This window comes from Streptopelia decaocto (genome assembly GCF_964273445.1).
Source record: "Streptopelia decaocto genome assembly, chromosome: 1".
Taxonomy (NCBI): domain Eukaryota; kingdom Metazoa; phylum Chordata; class Aves; order Columbiformes; family Columbidae; genus Streptopelia; species Streptopelia decaocto.
This window is the reverse complement of record NC_138663.1, coordinates 209,023,393-209,042,609: the sequence shown is the minus strand read 5'-3', so window position 1 is coordinate 209,042,609 and position 19,217 is coordinate 209,023,393. Positions and strand designations below refer to the sequence as shown.

Below are 19,217 nucleotides of genomic sequence, written 5' to 3'. Positions count from 1 at the left end.
TCCCATCTGCTTCAGTTAGACAGAACTTCCACAATTAAAAGAACTGGATTTAGTGCCACCTTAAAATAATTTTAAAAACGTTCAGTAGAACATACAGATCAGAATTACACAAAGTTTCCTGTGCCTTAAGACAATGCCACTCACTGGAATTGCAAAGAAAACATGAGAAAGAAAATTGCCCAAACTAAAAGATACCTTACAAAAGGTTCCACTTAAATTTGAGAAGAAACTTCTTCTCAGTGAGGGTGACAGACACTGGAACAGGCTGCCCAGGGGGGTTGTTGTGGAGTCTCCTTCTCTGCAGACATTCCAACCCGCCTGGACACCTTCCTGTGTAACCTCATCTGGGTGTTCCTGCTCCATGGGGGGATTGCACTGGATGAGCTTTCCAGGTCCCTTCCAATCCCTGACATTCTGTGACTCTGTGACAAGAATACCCATTCTCAGAGAGGTCCAGCTTTACTAAGAAATCCAGTACTATGTAAAAAGCAATTCACATTTTATTTTAAATTGCAATAAACTGTACAAAAAATGTTTTATTCTTGCAAAAAATAACAGCAATATTTTTAATCTGACTTCTAGACAAACAACAAACTCTTACTTTAATCTTTCCTGGGCAAGTTTACAAATAAACAGACAATAAGATGCACAGGGTTGTGTCAGAGTCAGGAGAGAACGAACAGATTTAAACGTTTGTGGAATAACTTTTGAGTTTTTAGTGTCTTTTAAGGAACTTCAGTATTCCTGCCATGCCTGTTAAAAGCCTAAAGAAAAGGAAGTTTTGTGTCTCACACAAAGGAATGTAAACAGTCATTGAGAGATTAAAGTGGTTGACTCTTCCAATGAAACCATAAACGTACCTCTATACCACTAACATTCACTTTACACCGAGAACAGTCCACAGCACAAGGATTGTGCAACAGCTGAATCCGCTCTCCAAAATCCCAATTAAATATACAAAGACTTTTTAAAAAAGGTTTTCAATAATAATAACCTATTACAGAACTGGATTATATTATTCTTTAACATTCTGAGGTTTTTTTTTCTTATCCTAATTCATGAGCGAATAAGTAACAGCCCCATTGGATCTACAATCAAAATGTACTTTTTCCAAGATGCAATAAAATAAACGAGCACCTAGTTAAGTCAATTAAATGTAGAAATCACCTCTGCCAAGAGCATGGGCTTATTTTCAGGCTTGGTTCTGTTCACATAACACATTTAATGCAGACTAACAAAAGATAATTTGAGTCACTGACCGCAGCTTCTTCAGTCTGAGACCTAAAAGGGAAATACAATTGCAGTGATTTTTGCTTTAGATTTCACATTTTTTTTCCCCTCAGCATTGAAACTCAGCTAAGAAAAAGCTGTTTCAACAGATTGGTTAGAGCTTAAAAAATTAAGCATCTTCTGTCACTTCAGAGTTGTTTGAGGGAATAAAGTCTTCTTGAAATTCCACTTTTTCTGGATAAAGTTTAATATAGGTGTCCACCATTAAATCCAAGTCATGTTTTATATCAAAGTTTATGTTTAGCAAAGCCAGGTTGCTCGACCTTTGCTCTGTCAAGGTGTTTTTCAGATACGCCTTTAAGCGCTTTCGTCCCATTTCGTATTTCTCATTCTCCACCTTCATCACTGGAAGTATGCACAGGACTTTTAGTAACGCATAAACATTAGGAAAAAACTTAATGTCAGGCAAGTGAAGTGCTTCATAAATAGTGGCTGGAAGTTCAATATCTTTTCCTCTGTGCTTCCACTTGATTCTCCAACAATGAAGCTCAGCAGAAAGCGTGTCTGGATTAGGCAAGTCATTTTTGTACATGTCTGCATGATGCTCCTCAGACGTATTGAATTTGAGCTGTCCCATGACTGAGGGCACCAAGGATAAACACTTAAGAGCTTTTAAATGTTGTTCTGAGAAGATATCTTTTAATTCTTGGATTATATGCTCTATTGTGGGGACGCTAAGGATTTCTTTGTAGTAATTTTCTGACGTTATCTCAGAGTCCAAGCTCCCCTGTTGTGCCCTGCGAAATTTTCCTGGGAGTTTAACTTGTACATCCAGTTTTGTAGCCAGATTTGTTGCTTCCTCAAACCAAAATTCATGGTAAACCTCAATGTTCTCCATCACTTCATTCAGAGAATGCAACACCGCTGTTAAGCTGCCAGCTGCAAAGAACACATCTGATGTTTGTCCCTGGAGATTTTTTCCGAATGCTCTTGTAAAAGACAGAGCGTTTTTCAGAATCACGATAGTGACAATGAAGTCAAAATCTGTTAACGCACTTGAAAGTACAAACGCTCGACCGGCAATAAAGTTGTTCCACCTGACGGATGAGTCACTGCATACGGCATCCAAGCACAACACCAATGCTTGTATGAGGTCCACTAAAACCTCGAAAGTATCATGCCTGCCCGTCCACTGAGAACGGCAGATTTCCTTCAGCTCGTTACCCTTCACCTCATTGTTTTGAAAAAGAACAGAAATTGTGTTGTCCAGTTCTACCAGTAATTGCGGAAACTGATTGAAAAGACAGCAAACTTCTTCGATTGTTCCTAACGCAATGGAAACGCCAACAACAGGAACGGATTTAGCTAGCCAAATATTTAAGGCACAAGAGGAACACAGTGTATACACAGCTTGGGGATACTTTTCTAAGAGTCTTGTAGCCACAACTTTCATTTTAGAAGCAAACCCACTGGAGACGATGTAGGCTTGACCTCGACAGTACTCCATGTTTAGACCCCACTTTTCAGTAATAGTCGTGTGGAACTTGACAGCTAAAATTTCAGGATCAGCCTCGTAAGGCAAAAACCCGATGAATTCTTCTCTTAGATTATGAGAATCATCAACAAATCTCACCAAAACTGGCAAGTGTTCCTCTCCCGCTATGTCTACTACTTCATCAGTGACAATAGAAAAGAAGTGCGAGTCTCTTACTTCCCTCAGTGTCTCTTCTCTAACGCAGCTTTCACAGATCTCCAGCATTTGTTTCTGCTGAGTTTTTGAACAATACTCGAGATTGACTGCAGTCATCTCGAATCGTTTCCTCAGAACTTCATCTCCTGAATTTATTCTATATTCCAGTAGAGCCTGAAAGTTATCTGAAGCAAAAATACCTTCTGGCAGCTCATCGACACCATGGCCATCCAAAGGAATATTCTGTTTACCCATCAGGATCAAAATTTCAAACAAAGATTTAAGGTAATCTTTGTTTTCTCTTTCTTCCAGTGTTAAGGGAACGGCTTCTTCCTCTTGTTCTTCCCCTCCTTCCTCTGAGACGGTATTTTGTTCATTGCTTTCGTTCAGTTCTTGAGTTGCCTGTTGCCGCTCGAAAGCTTCATCAACTACAAAATATAAAATACTGTAAGTGTCAAGATAACATGAATAAAACATTACATCTGCTTTCCACTGCTGCCCCCATTACCCCTAAGTTACTGAATTCCAGAGAAGAACGTTTCCAGTTTAAAAGTGAATATCAAAAAGAGTTTAGACTGGCTGTTTGAATCAAAAGGCAACTCAAATATCCTCCTGATACATATAAAATTACAGTTATTTGTCCTGCATTACCTCATCAGCCTTACTAAACAAAGATTTAGGGAGGGAATAGAGTGATAGTTCAGCAAGTTTGCTGATGGCACGAAGCCGGGAGGAGTGGCTGATATGCCAGAAGGCTGTGCTGCCATCCAGAGACCTGGACAGGCTGGAGAGTTGAGTGGGGAAAACTTTAATGCAATATAACAAGGGCAAGTGTAGAGTCTTGTATCTGGGCAGGAACAACCCCAGGTTCCAGTACAAGTTGGGGAATGAACTATTAGAGAGCAGTGTAGGGGAAAGGGACCTGGGGGTCCTGGGGACAGCAGGATGACCATGAGCCAGCACTGGGCCCTTGTGGCCAGGAAGGCCAATGGTAGCTGGGGTGGATTAGAAGGGGGTGGTCAGTAGGTCAGAGAGGTTCTCCTGCCCCTCTACTCTGCCCTGGGGAGACCACACCTGGAATATTGTGTCCAGTTGTGGCCCCTCAGTTCCAGCAGGACAGGGAACTGCTGGAGAGAGTCCAGCGCAGCCACCAAGATGCTGAAGGGAGTGGAGCATCTCCCGTGTGAGGAAAGGCTGAGGGAGCTGGGGCTCTGGAGCTGGAGGAGACTGAGGGGTGACCTCATTACAGATTTATAAAGGGTGAGTGTCACGAGGATGGAGCCAGGCTCTTCTCGGTGACAACCAATGATAGGACAAGGGGTAATGGGTTCAAACTGGAACACAAAAGGTTCCACTTAAATATGAGAAGAAACTTCTTCTCAGTGAGGGTGCCAGAGCCTGGCCCAGGCTGCCCAGGGAGGTTGTGGAGTCTCCTTCTCTGCAGACATTCCAACCCGCCTGGACACCTTCCTGTGTAACCTCATCTGGGTGTTCCTGCTCCATGGGGGGATTGCACTGGATGAGCTTTCCAGGTCCCTTCCAATCCCTGACATTCTGGGATTTTATGAACTCAGTTATTATGCTCACTTACTCTTTTGTTGCTTCAGTGTTCTTATTTCATCTTCACTCTTAAAAAAAAAAAAAAAAAGAATTTATATTGATGATGTCTAGCGCACAACCTTAAAACATTAAAACACAGATACAAATATTGCAGGTGAGACCATTTTAAGAGTGTTAATATTAACCAAAAAGTGCTAGAAGGTCCAAGAGAAGGTGGTTTCTTCAGGTAGCTTATTGCTGCCACAACACATATCTACTAACTTAATGAGAATATTTTGCTACTACTGCTAATATTCCCATAATTTTATAATTATTAGTAAACAGATTCCTTTAAAGAATTCTGTTTCAATATGAATATGCACTGCCAGTAGACAGAACAGTCTTTAACTTTATCTTCAGTCAATAAACAGACGCAAACTCAAGGAGAAATATTTAGAAATTGCCTGTAATCTTCCAACATAAAAGCAGAGTTTAAGAGTTGAATTCCTCTTAATTGTCAGTATACTTATAACCACAGACACCTAAAGACATTCTTTTCTATAAATGACACAAAGGGGTACTGATGAGACACAATTCCACTAAAAAACTGCTTGATCTTGGTTTTATACATGCATCATCTTTTCAGAACAATAAGCTAAACCAAGCATGTCTGAATTGGTGCAGAATTCAATAATTAAACGCGTGAACTGATGATCACAGTCAATATGCAGCAAGAATTTCAGGGTACTATGCATCAGTTATATCCAGTTAGTGCTGTAGTATCAAGAAAAAGGAAGATATGCACTTATTTTGGAAAACAGAATAATCTCTGGATCAATACATTTCATTTTCCAGATTATTTCATCCAACCTTCCTTAGCAGATAAAATTTATAACAGGATAATATTTGGGCATTTAAGTTTATAATCAACAAAAAGATACTAGAATAAACAGTATAGGAAACGCAAATACTCAAGTGATAAATATTATTATTTGACACTTCTATACAAAATATTAAAATACTATAATAAAAGCAGAAAGTCTGACATGAAAAAACTTACCAGCTCTTTTATCCTTTTCCTATGTCTGCTGTGGGGATTGTTCAGGTGACTTGTAAGATCAAATATAGTTGGCACAGCATTATCCCGTAACACTGTTCTGTAAGGGCTCTGTAAGAAGAAAGACATCTGGATTAGGGGTTTCTTTGGGAAATTCTCACTGTGTGTGCACAAAAAGGAAAACCCCAAGCAAACAGAGTTTCACATACCATGCCCACCCTCCTTTTCTTTTTAATTCCTTTTTTAAAAAATTATTTTCACTTTCTGAAGTTTAAAAACAAAGAGAAAGTCACGCTGTGCAATTTACATTTTGGGGTACCAAGAGAACACTGAAAATGAGAAATATTTTTTAAATAAAGCACCACCCCAACTCAAACCACAAACACTTTTTCTTCCCTGTTATCTTCACATCAAGGACCCCAAATGCAATGATTAATACTGTAATATTATGACTTTTTTTTTCTCAATAAAAAGACATCAGAAAGGAAACCTTTTGTTAGTACTGAGCTCTAGCTTTTATCACTTATTTCACAGTTCCAGAAACAATCACACAATCATTTTCACAATGCAAATGTCCAACTGCTTCTTTATGTAGACAGAATCATCATTCTTTATGAATAAGACATCAGTCTTTACAAATTCCACAAATCAGTACTGTGAAAGATAACACTGAAGGAAAATGCATCTGTCAAACAAGCAGGAGGAATAAAAGACTTCTAGATGGTCATGTAAATGTTTCTAGCAATTAAAGAAAAATATTTTATGTTTGGATATATTGCAGACTTATGTGTTCTAAACTGCCTAATTTCCAGTAAGTAGAGAATTTTAACTGATTATGTTTATACCTGTCATTAGATTGAAATACATTTTAAACAAACTGAGTTTCATAAAGCTTCATTTGTGATTCAGAATCACTTCCAACATTCATTTTTTTGTTTGTTTCTGGGATGCTGGCTCATCAGAGACCTTGACGCATGGAACACCACCAGGAGCTCAAAGTCTGACCTGCGTATTTTAATTATCCTTCATAATTACAGGACTGATCTTGCCTATGTATCAACGTAAAATTCAGCCTGGGAATTAAAACTTTATCCAAAGCCCCAAATCCACCATTTCTTACTGTTACGAAAGCTGTTAAAATCAGCATTATCATGCTAGCAAGAAGAATTGAAAGCTACTATTTCATTGCCAGGAAACAGTGCCATGATTTCAGCTGGATAAAACAGAACAGGAACCAAAAGCTTGATAGATGCAAAGAATGTTTAAATCTCTTGGCCACAAGACTGTATAATTTGACTGAATCACACTACGTACACACTTCAGTAACAGCACATTAACAATTTTAAATAATTAGAGGTATGCAAACTTACATACTTACACCCCATAAATTAATATAATGTTGTAACACCTAGTGACAATAAACAAAATGAGCATTGCTTTGCATGAGGAAAGAACTGCAGGGAAGACCACGGCTCCATGGAACACATTAAACCAGCAGGAACAGCTCCGCTTTTCTCTTCCCCAACTGCTCATTTCCACCTCGTCCTTTGTGCCAACATCTGAGAGTCCGTGCGGTGCCCTGAACCACAACAACCATCTCAATTAAGACTAAAAGATTAATTCCGGAATACCCAGAGGATCAAAGATTAAAATGCAGCACTCTGAGGAAAAACAACAGTCACATTTTGCAAGAGACAATAAACAAATGCTTGGTTTTACTTACACTTCTACATATCATAGAAGTCTCAAAATGTTTGGCGCACAATCTGTAATGCTTGTTCAGTTGATCTGGAGTTTTATCTTCTAAATCTGCCCTTCGGCAGTTCTCTACCCATCTCTGACACCTGCATGTAAGCAAAAGATTTAGGTAGTTTCAAGGTAAAATAAAATCCCTCACAATTTCAAACCGTACTCAAAATTGGGAGTGCAGGGAGCCCTGCTCTTTATGTGAGACTAAAGAAAGTTCCATACACCTTCTGTTGTAACTTACCATCAAAGATTTTAAAGATCTGTTTTTCTCCTTTTGCTCACCACTTAACGCTGCCCCAGCAAATTCATTAATCTTTTCCCTTATTTCATATATTTTTGCCTTTGTCTCACACACGCAACAGATGTTAATGCAGTTGCTCAAGAAACCTGACCATCTAATTCTTAAGAATTTAATCTGAGAAGGTTAAAAAAAGAAAGAGATGAGCTTGTAGACTAAGGTCATAAAGTTTTGAAGGCAGCTATTACAATAGTTGTCTTCGCTGCCTCCCTCCAAAATACAGCATTTTTCTTATTTATTATGGTCATTGAGGAGTTTAGAGTAGATTTCTGAAAAGTGAAATAATAAAAATCAAAAAGCAAACGTTTTACAGACAGCACTCACTCCCCTGAAGTTTTTGTTACAGGCATATTTTTACATTTCATTCTGCTTTAGATTAGTTCTCTGAGCTATAACACAACGCTAAAGAAACATTTCACCTACTAATAGAGCTTCTTGCAGATAGGCAAGATACTATTTCTTCTGGTGAGTAAACCACTTGCAATAATTGATGCAAATGCATTAGTCAGCTCGTATTTCCCCCAACGAGGTCCATGCAATCACTTTCTTGCTATGGATTTTTGAGCAACAGCACACTTCGACTGATTCTGCACAGCTACTCCAGTAAAACTCATCTGCTATTTTATTTATGCAGTAAAAATATATCTATAAATTAACAAGACTCCAGCAGCTATTGAGATCTCTGTATTTAAAAGTTTGTTTTTTAAAAAAGTCATTTCCTTCCTGCAAAAATAATCCTCTGAAGCAGCATTATTTTAATGTCTTTGCTTACAACAGGTGGCACCCAGAGCCACCAGTTTACAACAGCACATAAGTAAACAGTCGAAAACATATGATACAGATGACTATAAACCTTCACATGAATGCAACTGATGATTTGTTCATTATTTTAACCATACAGAGTGGTGACACGAGCTCCCATTCCTCCTTCCCCAGACAAACTCAAGAACACCAGAGACAACTACATTATAAAGAATCACAGTAATATCACAACAATTCTACAGCAAAAAGGAGAAGGAACTTTCGCTACAGTCTCAGTGACTTATTTTACTTCACAATCCACCACTTCGCTACATACTTTTCAACGTGGACTCATATTTTAAAGTGTTGTGTAGTTTTTTGGTTTTAATTGGTAATGTTGGCAATGTCCACAAAGTTCGAGGAACCTACACAGAGAAGTTACATGAAGAATCTACTGTATCAGTAAAGTACAGTGGGGGAGATGTCTTCACAACCCAAGCATTGCTGAAACTCATGAAAGTGAAAAAATTACTCAGCCCACTGAAAAACAAAAGGCTTTAAATCTTCTTTTTTATTCCTAAATTAAAAAAGACAGGTCCCGAGCCAAGAAGCTAGAAGTTAAAAGAAAGCATTTTTATTATAATATTATTTTTGTCTGCAAACATGGCATTTTTGCTCACAGGAGGAAGGAGGGAGGAAAATAATTAGGGATTATTCAACAATTTAGGAATGAAGGCTGTCTCGCCAGATGTTTTGATGGGCAGAGCAAATGAGGAAATCCGCAGCTCTGAGTGGATTCAGCATCACCTCTAACTTAACGAAGTGCAATAAAGGGCAACTGTGAAGATGAAAAGGGAGGAATCTTGGATTCTGATCTCTGCTGGCTGAGCAGTTTGTTCATCTGAATTTTTTGTTCATGCAAAATATCAAAATAACAGTGGAAGCAAGCACCATAAACCAGGAATAATTTATAATATTGCCCTTGGAGCTCCACACATAATATCCTTAATAATGATGTAAGAAATAAAATGTTTTTAAAAAACAAATAAACAAATCAGTTTTTTGGCACCACAGGCCTTGCACTCCTGCCTGGACAGTGCTATTACCCCAACAAGAGAACAGGAAAGCGTTCTTCATGTAACCAAACAGTATAAACATGGTATTTTTACATGGGAGACCTTTAGCATGCAGATTACATTGAATAAGGCTCTCATACTTTCTGAGTAGGCGCTGATTACTAGATAACTCATTAAATGTGATCACATCGGGCTGTCACAAAGGCTGATGAGCCTCCCTGCAGTCAGTGGGGAAGGTTTCAGTCCAGAGGGGTATCCAGAGGAAAAGCCTGATCACAGGGGTCTTTTCTGCTTCTTTGTGACCCAGGGAAGCTGTCGGGGAGCAAAGCCAGAGAACTGGCACATAATTGCCAAGGACAGACAAAAATCAGCCTGAATCCCTCAACTTCAATGCCGCTGCCAACCAGAGAACAAGTTAAGCAGATACTAGTAACAGCAGGTAAGAATCATGAATGATGCCAAAAGGCACCGTGAGCTCTTCAGAGACGGGAAATGAGGCTCACAAAGATTAAGTTAACCACCCAATAATCCTCTCCCTTCCCAACATCTTGTACAGTTACATAGAAGCAGCTGTGGCCACTGCCTTCTGTGCTGAAGTCAATATAGAACCATAGAATCATTTCAGTTGGAAGACACTCTCAGGATGACTGAGTCCAACCATAACTTAACTCTAGCACTAAACCATGTCATGAAGAACCTCGTCTTAACACCTTTTAAACACCTCCAGAGATGGTGACTCCACCACTGCCCTGGGCAGCCTGTTCCAATGCCCAACAGCCCTTTCCGGGAAGAATTTTTTCCTAATATCAAATCTAAACCTCCACTGGTGCAACTTGAGGACATTTCCTCTTGTCCTATCACTTTCTACTTGGGGGAAGTGACCAACCCCCTCCATGCTACAACCTCCTTTCAGGCAGTTGCAGAGAACGAGACGGTCTCCCATCAGCTCCTGTTCTCCAGGCTGAACCCTCCAGGTCCCTCAACTGTTCCTCATCAGACTTGTGCTCCAGGTCCCTCACCAGCTTTGTCACCCTCCTCTGTGCTCTCTCTAGTGCCTCAATTTCCTTCTTATGATGAGGGGCCCAAAACTGCCCCCAGGATTCAAGGTGGGGCCTCACCAGTGTCGAGTACAGTGGCACAATCACTTCTCTAGTCCTGCTGGCCACACCAGTGCTGGTACCAGCCAGGATGCTGGTGGCCTTCTTAGCCACCTGGACACATGCTGGCTCATGTTCAGCCACTGTTACCAACACCCCCAGCTCCTTTTCCACTGGACGCTTTCCAGCCACTCCCCCCCGAGCCTGTAGCGCTGCCTGGGGTTGGTGTGACCCAAGTGCAGGACCTGATACTTGGCCTTGATGAACCTCAGACAACTGGCCTCAGGCCAATGATCCAGCTGGTCCAGATCCCTCTGTCCGGCCTTCCCACCCTCCAGCACATCAACACTCCCACCCAATTTGGCATCATCTGCAAACTTACTAAGGTCCACTCAATCCCCTCATCCAGATCATTGATAAAGAGATTGAACAGAACTGGCCCCAACACTGAGCCCTGGGGACACCACTCCTGACCGGCCAACAACTGCATTTGGCTCCGTTCACCACAACTCTTTGGCCCGGCTCTCCAGCCAGTTCTTTATCTGTCGCAGATACACCATCCAGACCATGAGCTGCGGCTTCTCCAGGCGATGCTGTGGGATATGGTGTCAAAGGCCTTACTGAAGTCTAAGCACACAACACACGCAGCCTTTCCCTCATCTACTAGGTGGGTCACCTTGTTGTACAAGGTGCACACTGAGCAGATGATTCGAAATAAGCCCTTGGCATGTGGAGCCCCAGTTTGTGGATCCTGATCAGACATGAGCGCTGAGATCATCAATCCATCAGAACAGCAGATGGGAAACCGGAGCTCCAGACATCTAGAAAACTCCGCTGGCGAAGGCTGGAGCGTTGATGTTTCCTCAGGTAGCTACAGGACTAGAGGGAGATGGTGGAGGTTGTGTGACTGGACACAAACTCCATCGGAGTCTGAATTCGGCCCTTTGGTCTCACTACAAATTTGGCTCCAAATCAAATGCTCTCCAAGGAACAAGGAATGGAAGAACAAAGAAAAAGGAGGTCAGATCCCTGAAGTCACCCAACATAGCTCTTCACTGTATTATCTAAGCAGCAATTAGAAGATTTTAGAATGAAATTATGTATAAAGCTTTCCCCAGTTTTTTAGTATTCAACTAACACACTGTATACAGTTGCACACATGCTTTAGTTGCAAAATATTTGGAACAAATTAAAAGCCATTTCGTTGCAATATATTACAGCACTGCTCGGGTATCGCTCATTAGCTTTCACAAAGGTTTTCCTCAGTCACAAACTCCACATTTTCAGAGATCTGCTGACATCTCATGGAAGCTTAAATGGCATTTTATTTAAGCGTGGACAGTGTTTTATGTTACCCCAATATCGGTCAACTGCAGGAGAACACCATCTCTTTGCTTAAAATGTATTCTGTTCTAAAAACTCACACCTGGCCATGACAAACAGAGTCAGAAACATGGATGGGGGCTAAATAAACAGATGTTACTGTCCAGACTGCACAAAGCTATAAAAATATGCATCCTTACTGGGGTAGCAGAGGCTATTTACATTAATGTTTGATATGGAAAGACCACGTACCATCCAGTAAATGCAGCTGGTTCTTTTGCAAAGCCTCATCTGTGCAGCCCTTCTTGTTTTCTCAGGTAGCAACAATAAATGAAACTGGTCTTAAATAACTGGTTAGTTCGCACAGACTTGGAACATCTAACTGGAACTGCTTAGCACTGAACTGGGAAAATGTAAAGGGAATTATTTGGTTATTGCAGAAAAACTGAAAGCAGTAAAGTAGTAGAGACAATTTACCTGGGACTATGTATTTCTCTGCAATGATTTTCTTTAAATGAAAATTTATTTTTAAAGATGTACTCTAATGCCATTATACTCAGCTTTCTCACCGTAAGCTGCCAAGTGCAAATAACACATTTTTGGCATAAAGTACTTTGCTCGCTGGACCAGTTTGACCTATAACGGTAAGAAGTTTCTATGACAGCAAGCAGTATGACCAACACATTGTCATTAACAGTGCCCAGCCTTGCAGTGTTTGGGCATCAGGAAGAGGCCTGGTTATTCTGGCTTTAACACAAGGCATTCACCCAGGAGAACTCGACAACATCGTGGAAAACACGGCTTTAAGCAGCAGCTACTACCTATATGAGCTTTTTGTATCTTCATTTGAAATCACTTACAGGAGACTGTTTTCTTAGGGAAAAAAAAACCCTGTGTACCCATAATTCCCATGGGTTTTGAAATTTCCCATAAATCAGGCCAAGCAGCGTCAAGGAAGGAAGCAAGAGAATATAATGTATAAATCATCAAAAATTTCAGCCTTAATTACCTACTGCTAGGAGAGAGATAACCGGTATTGCTCTAGCACCTAAATACCTTCCAAAATTGTGAGGAACAAGTTAAGTAAATGATTTTAAGAATGTTATCTAGATTTAAATGTGAGCTCCCATACAGGGGTTTCTATGTCTAAGCGCATGATTTATTTTCAGGACATTTTCCATGTCCTTTCACTCACACACTTCTTGCTCTACCAGTGCACCACCCCTGCTTTTTACCCATTGGAAACCTGAACATCCCATCATTTTGCTGTTTCTCATGCTGCTTCACCACCAACCATCACCCTCGCAAGCCTGTGACAGTTGCCTGTCACACCGATGTCCTATTTGTAATGCAGACACGTTATTGTCCAGAGCCACGTCACCTCAGCATACACAGTAGGACTGACAGACTTGCACCACCGTGCTGGCCCTGAATAGGGTACCCATGATGCATGGGCTCCCCTGCCTCATCCCATTGTTCCTGTCCCACACCCCTAACAGATGTGCACCCCCTCACGCCCAGGTAGCTTCTCATATCCTCCTACATCCATCATAGCCAGGCACACTCTCCTTCCCTCCTACACTCCTCAAAGCCAGGCAGCCCCTCACAGTCCCCCACACCCTCATTCCCCCACTCCTCTCATGGCCAGGCAGCCCCTCACACACCTCCCACTCTCCTCATAACCAGGCACCTGTCACATCCAGGCACCCCCTCATCCCCTAACCTGCCACCCCCCGGAGTGGCCCCTCACAGCCAGGCAGCCTCTCACAGAATTGTAGAATGTCCTGAGCTGGAAGCGAACCACAAGAATCATTGAGTCCAACTCCTGTCCCTGCACAGGACAACCCCACAGTTCACACCGTGTGTCTGAGGACGTTGTCCAGTCTCTTCTTGAACACTGTCAGGCTTGGGGCTGGGACACCTCCCTGGGGAGACTTTTCCAGTGTCCAGCACCCTCTGGGTGAAGAATCTTTTCCTAATGTCCAACCTAAACCTCCGCTGGCACATCTTCCTGCCATTCCCTTGGGTTCTGTCACTGGTCACTAAAGAGAAGAGTTTGGTGCCTGTCCCTCCACCTCCCCATGTGAGGAAGCTGCAGCCACCATGAGCTCTCACCTCAGTTTCCTCTTCTCCAGGCTGAATAAACCCAGTGACTTCAGCTGCTCCTCATACGGTTTCCCCTCCAAATCCTTCACCAACTTTGTAGCCCCTTCTGGACATTCTCTAGTAGCTTTATATCTTTTTATCCTGTGGCACCCAGACCTGTACACAGTGCTCCAGGTGAGACCAGAGCAAAGCAGAACGATCCCCACCCTGCCCGGCTGGCCATGCTGTGCTGGATACACCCAGGACACGGGTTCCTCTTCGCTGCCAGGGACACTATTGGCTCATGTTCAACTTGCCGTCAACCAGAACCCCAGATCCTTCTCTGCAGAACTGCTTTCCAGCATCTCTATAACCACATACCCCTCTCATTCTCTCCCAACACTACTCAAAGCTGCACCACTAAGTGCCAAGGGAACAGGATTCTGTGACTCTTCCCAAGTAACAAGTGACAGGATGAGAAGAAATGGCCTCCAATTGTACCAGGTGAGGTTCTGACTGGATATTGGAAACTTTTCCTCACAGAAAGGGCTGTCAGGCACTGGAACAGGCTGCCCAGGGCAATGGTGGAGTCACCATCCCTGGAGGGGTTTCCACATAAGGTCCTGAGGGACATGGGGCAGTGCTTGGAGGGGGTTATAGTTGGACTCAATGATCTTCAAGGTGTTTTCCAACCAAAATGATTCTCTGATTCGGTTCCACACTCAATTTGCACACTGTAATAGAGCCAGAAGGTCACACCAGGGTTTGTATCATTGTGTGCTGGAATATTCTAAGTGGGTCAGGTCTATGTCAAGAGTGTGATGGAAACGAAAAGAGAGAATATGGGAGAGAACAGTGGGAAGGGTGGAGGGGCAAGAGTGAAGGTAAATACCAGGCAGAGCAAGTGATCACTAGTGATCACCCCCAAACTCTGCACTCTTAAATCCTGATTCCCCAAATCCTGCCCCCTTAAACCCTGCACCCCCAGTTGCTGAACACATGAACCCCCAAACCCTCACCAACCCTGCACCCCAAGATCCTTCTACCCTAAACCCTGCATCTCCAAATCCTTCACCCCCATATCCTGCTGACACACCAGAGGCTGTGCTGCCATCCAACGAGACCTGGACAGGCTGGAGAGTAGGGCAGGGAAAAATTTAATGAAATATAACAAGGACAAGTGTAGAGTCTTGTATCTGGGTAGGAACAACCCCAGGTTCCAGTATAAGTTGGGGAATGACCTGTTGGAGAGCAGTGTAGGGGAAAGGGACCTGGGGGTCCTGGGGACAGCAGGGTGACCATGAGCCAGCACTGGGCCCTATGGCCAGGAAGGCCAATGGTACCTGGGGTGGATTAGAACGGGGGTGGTTCTCAGAGGGTTCTCCTGCCCCTCTACTCTGCCCTGGTGAGACCACACCTGGAATATTGTGTCCAGTTGTGGCCCCTGAGTTCCAGCAGGACAGGGAACTGCTGGAGAGAGTCCAGCGCAGCCACCAAGATGCTGAAGGGAGTGGAGCATCTCCCGTGTGAGGAAAGGCTGAGGGAGCTGGGGCTCTTGAGCCTGGAGGAGATTGAGAGGTGACCTTATTAATGTTTATTCTCAGTGAGGGTGACAGAACACTGGAACAGGCTGCTCAGGGAGGTCGTGGAGTCTCCTACTCTGGAGGCATTCAAGACCTGCCTGGCCGCCTTCCTGTGTAACCTCATCTGGGTGTTCCTGCTCCGGCAGGGGGATTGAACTGGATGATCTTTCTAGGTCCCTTCCAACCCCTGACATTCTGTGATTAATATATATATAAAGGGTGAGCATCACGAGGATGGAGCCAGGCTCTTCTCGGTGACAACCAATGATAGGACAAGGGGTAATGGGTACAAACTGGAACACAGGAGGTTCCACTTAAATATGAGAAGAAACTTCTCAGTGAGGGTGGCAGAGCCTGGCCCAGGCTGCCCAGGGAGGTTGTGGAGTCTCCTTCTGTGCAGACATTCCAACCCGCCTGGACACCTTCCTGTGTAACCTCATCTGGGTGTTCCTGCTCCATGGGGGGATTGCACCGGATGAGCTTTGGAGGTCCCTTCCCACCCCTGACATTCTGTGAATCCTGAACTCCCAAACCCTGAACCCGTCACTTTCCCCTCCCACGAGTCCCCCCTTCCCGCCCCGAGAGGCCCCGACCGGCGGCCGCTCCCGCGCATGCGCAGCCGCCCCCCCCCCCCCGGCGGCTCTGAGCGCGGCGGGAGAACCGGCAGCTCCGGGCAGCGGCCGCCGGCCCCTCACACCCCGCTGTACCCCCCGCCGAGGTGAGGAGGCGCGGAGAGGGGTGGCAGGGGGAGGGAAGGAGACGCCTCCCCGCCGCGGTGTCTCCTCAGGCTGCGGGTAACACTTCCCGCCCCCCCACCCGCCCCTCGGCACCGCGGGGCTGCCTTCCCGAGGCGGCGCCGGTAGTTCCCGGCTGTTCTCTCACCTGACCGGGTCCCGGGGGAAGCGGAAGAAGGCCAGGTCGGACTGAGTGCTCTTGCGGGTGCAGTTGGGGGCCGCACAGAAGTTCGGCATGATCCCCCCCCGCCCTGGGTTGGCGCCGCTGCCCCTTTAAATCGGCGGGCCGGAGGGAGGAGGGGGGGAGGGTGTGTATGTGGGGTGGAGGAGGAGGCCGGGGGGAGGGAGGGAGGAGGGGGGTAGGGGGGGAAGCGGCTCCACACTGCTGTGAGCGGCCGGGAGGATTCACCGCCACCCTCCGCCGGGACAAGAGCCGCCTCCTTCCCACAGTGCACCGCGGCCGGGTGCCCATGCGCGGCGCCGGGGTGAGCGGTGCGCATGCGTGTGCAGAGGGGCGGGGCTGAGCGCCTGCGCAGGGGGAGCGGCGGCCGGCGGTGTCGCGCATGCGCCGTGAGGGGGAAGCCGGCCCGCAGGGCTGGGCCGCACCGCGGTGTGGAACAATATATATATGTGTGGTATAATGAATATGTTTAGCTTAAAAATGACCTGAGAGTGTGGAATGATGTCATAGCTTTTTTACTTTATGTGTTAGGAGGGTGTTGGTCTCGTTTTTCAAGTAACATGCGATAGGACGAGAGGAAACGGCCTCAGGATGCATGAGGGGAGGTTTAGATTGGATCTTGGGAACAATATTTTCCTGGAAAGGGTTGTTGGGCATTGGAACAGGCTGCCCGGGGCAGTGGTGGAGTCACCATCCATGGAGGGGTTTAAAAGATGCAGAGATGAGGTTCTTAGGGACAATGTTTAGTGGGTTGATGGTTGGACTTGACCTTGAGGGTCTTTTCCAACCAAAATGATTGTATTATTTTCTTCTGTTTTGCTTTTTAGGAAGGTGTCGTTATGCCACAGCCCAGATGAATAATGAGAGGAACCACAAATGTTTCAAGCAATAAAGTAATCCAACAGGGAGTGTACCCAGCTTGAAGAGTTTGTCAGGTCTGGCATAGGTAAAAATGAAACAAAGCTTAGAATAAAAAAAGAAACAGAAAACTGGGTAGTTGGAAGAAGAAAAAGAATAATTCCCCAAATGTGGTCTGCTGGTAGTTTGAAGTAGATACAGCAGCTGTGAAATGTATGAGTGCTGATGGCAAATGATAATTGTTTCAGGTGTGGTAGTGCTATAGTGTAAAAATTCAGCTTTGATAAACCTTTTGTATATCTTAAGAGCCACAAAAAAACATCCTGATATTGGGATTTGTTGGGCTTTAGAAAACATAGTCCAAATGTATGAAATGGCCAAAAGGGCATAAAGGAAAAACAAAAAAAAAGAAGTCCCTTGATTCCTTTTGGCTTCAAAACTTGTAAGCTTTTTTGTTCGGTATGAGTAGAACAAAAGCTGTCGTCTACATGAGAAGGCCTTGTCATCATGCACCCTTCAAAATAGGAATCTCAAAGCATATTTCATTTGACTAATATCAATAACATCAATTTATTTGGTGTTAATTCTTTACCAGAACTCAGGCGTGTATCTTAGTTCATTCCTTCTAAGTGGTTTTGAGTAGTCGTTTAAGCCAATACTAAAGATAAGTTTAGCTGCACCTGACTGCTTTCACTTTACTGGGCAATCGCCAAGGTTTGTATATAGTGAACTGTACAAGGGAGTTAATCAGATAAGTAACCTTTTTTTAAGTACACTCATTTGCCTTTAGGTTAGATGTAATTTGGGTAGCTGCCATCTGATTTGTTGTGCAGATTGCCTAAGTTTATGCTGATGCAGAGAAACACACAGAAGAGAGCAGGATCATCTTCAGTTGTATGACTGTATAATGTTAATGTGAAGCTCTGTAATTTTCAAACTCTTCTAAAACCTGCTTTTGTATGAAAAAGTACTTCTTCACCCTTAAATAATTCTTATGTTTTGCCCAAGATCGAAGGGCCTTTTCCCCTCCAAACTGATTCACCAAATGAAAGTGCATATGTACTGAAACTCTGTCTTACGGTTCTGGACAAGCAAAACCAGAACGTTGTAATAACAATACTAAAGTAAACATGGCACATATTTCTGAACTGCTGCTTCTGACTGAAGCTTCTGTTGATGCTGCATCATTTGAATTATAGAATCATAGAACAGTTTGTGTTGGAATTGCTACACAAGCATGTTATGGCTTTTACCTCCTAAATGTGTATATATTTGCATATGAGCCTTCCTAATAAAATTAATGCAATGGCTTACACATAAAGTTAAATTAGTGAAGGCTTCTGGATGATGTTTTTTTTATGGGGAGACTAATTTTGAAGCGATTCCTATATAATGGAAATAAAATGAACTTAATTATTTTCAAAACCCAACATTATTATTAGAAGCCCATTATTTTTAAAGAAAATTAGTTTACTAAGTTGAAAATTCCAAAAATTAGCTTCTTTTTTAGAGTACAGAAACCACAAAACCCTTTTATTTTCCTGCAGAGTAGCCTTTGAATTGTACATATATAATTTGTATGCTGGTGATTTTGTGTCTTAAACAATCCTCCATATTATTGCAGTATTGCTCACAATGTATTTCCAAGGGTGTCTGTCTATTATGTATTATAGACTCTGTTAGTAGCCTTGTATGTATGATCTCTATTCTCTGGATAAATTATTCTTTAAGGAATTTTGTGTGTTCATGTGGATTTCTTAATTGCTTTATTTGAATGCTGTGTCTTTAAGGTCAGCTGTGTCTCAAATCCAGGATTGTATATCATAAATAGTGGTTGTAAAATAAGCTCTTTAATTTACTTCTGGACATGATCCTAAAGTAAAAGTCAGTATGCCTTTATTTTCTGATTGTACTGTTTAAGTGCAATTGTCTACTCATGCAGGCCTCCTGCTATTAAAAGTTTGTTTGCAAGAGAA

At 43.3% G+C, this 19,217-nt stretch overlaps 1 protein-coding gene and 1 long non-coding RNA gene across 2 annotated transcripts; one reads left to right on the top strand and one right to left on the bottom strand.

Annotated features, from left to right (window-relative positions):
* Positions 1–482: 482 nt before the first annotated feature.
* Positions 483–16,633, bottom strand: THAP12 (THAP domain containing 12). The gene is made up of 5 exons (XM_082076330.1): positions 16,351–16,633; positions 7,240–7,360; positions 5,520–5,627; positions 4,512–4,548; positions 483–3,348 (listed from the first exon to the last, which is right to left on the bottom strand). The coding sequence occupies exons 1-5, from the start codon at positions 16,437–16,439 to the stop codon at positions 1,400–1,402; spliced, it is 2,304 nt and encodes a 767-aa protein (XP_081932456.1). The 5' UTR covers positions 16,440–16,633; the 3' UTR covers positions 483–1,399.
* LOC309453127 lies at positions 16,101–18,975 on the top strand. Its single transcript, XR_014186687.1, has 2 exons — positions 16,101–16,385; positions 17,211–18,975. It is a non-coding gene; the product is annotated as an uncharacterized lncRNA (long non-coding RNA).
* Positions 18,976–19,217: the final 242 nt, after the last annotated feature.

Excerpts from the sequence above, each read along its gene's own strand:
- THAP12 (XM_082076330.1), bottom strand. The coding sequence starts at position 16,439 with ATGCCGAACTTCTGTGCGGCCCCCAACTGCACCCGCAAGAGCACTCAG. Across the intron at positions 5,628-7,239 it reads CTTCTATGATATGTAGAAGT|AGCCCTTACAGAACAGTGTT; the intron begins GTAAGTAAAACC and ends TTCTTCTTACAG. Across the intron at positions 4,549-5,519 it reads GGAAAAGGATAAAAGAGCTG|AGTGAAGATGAAATAAGAAC; the intron begins GTAAGTTTTTTC and ends TTTTTTTTTAAG.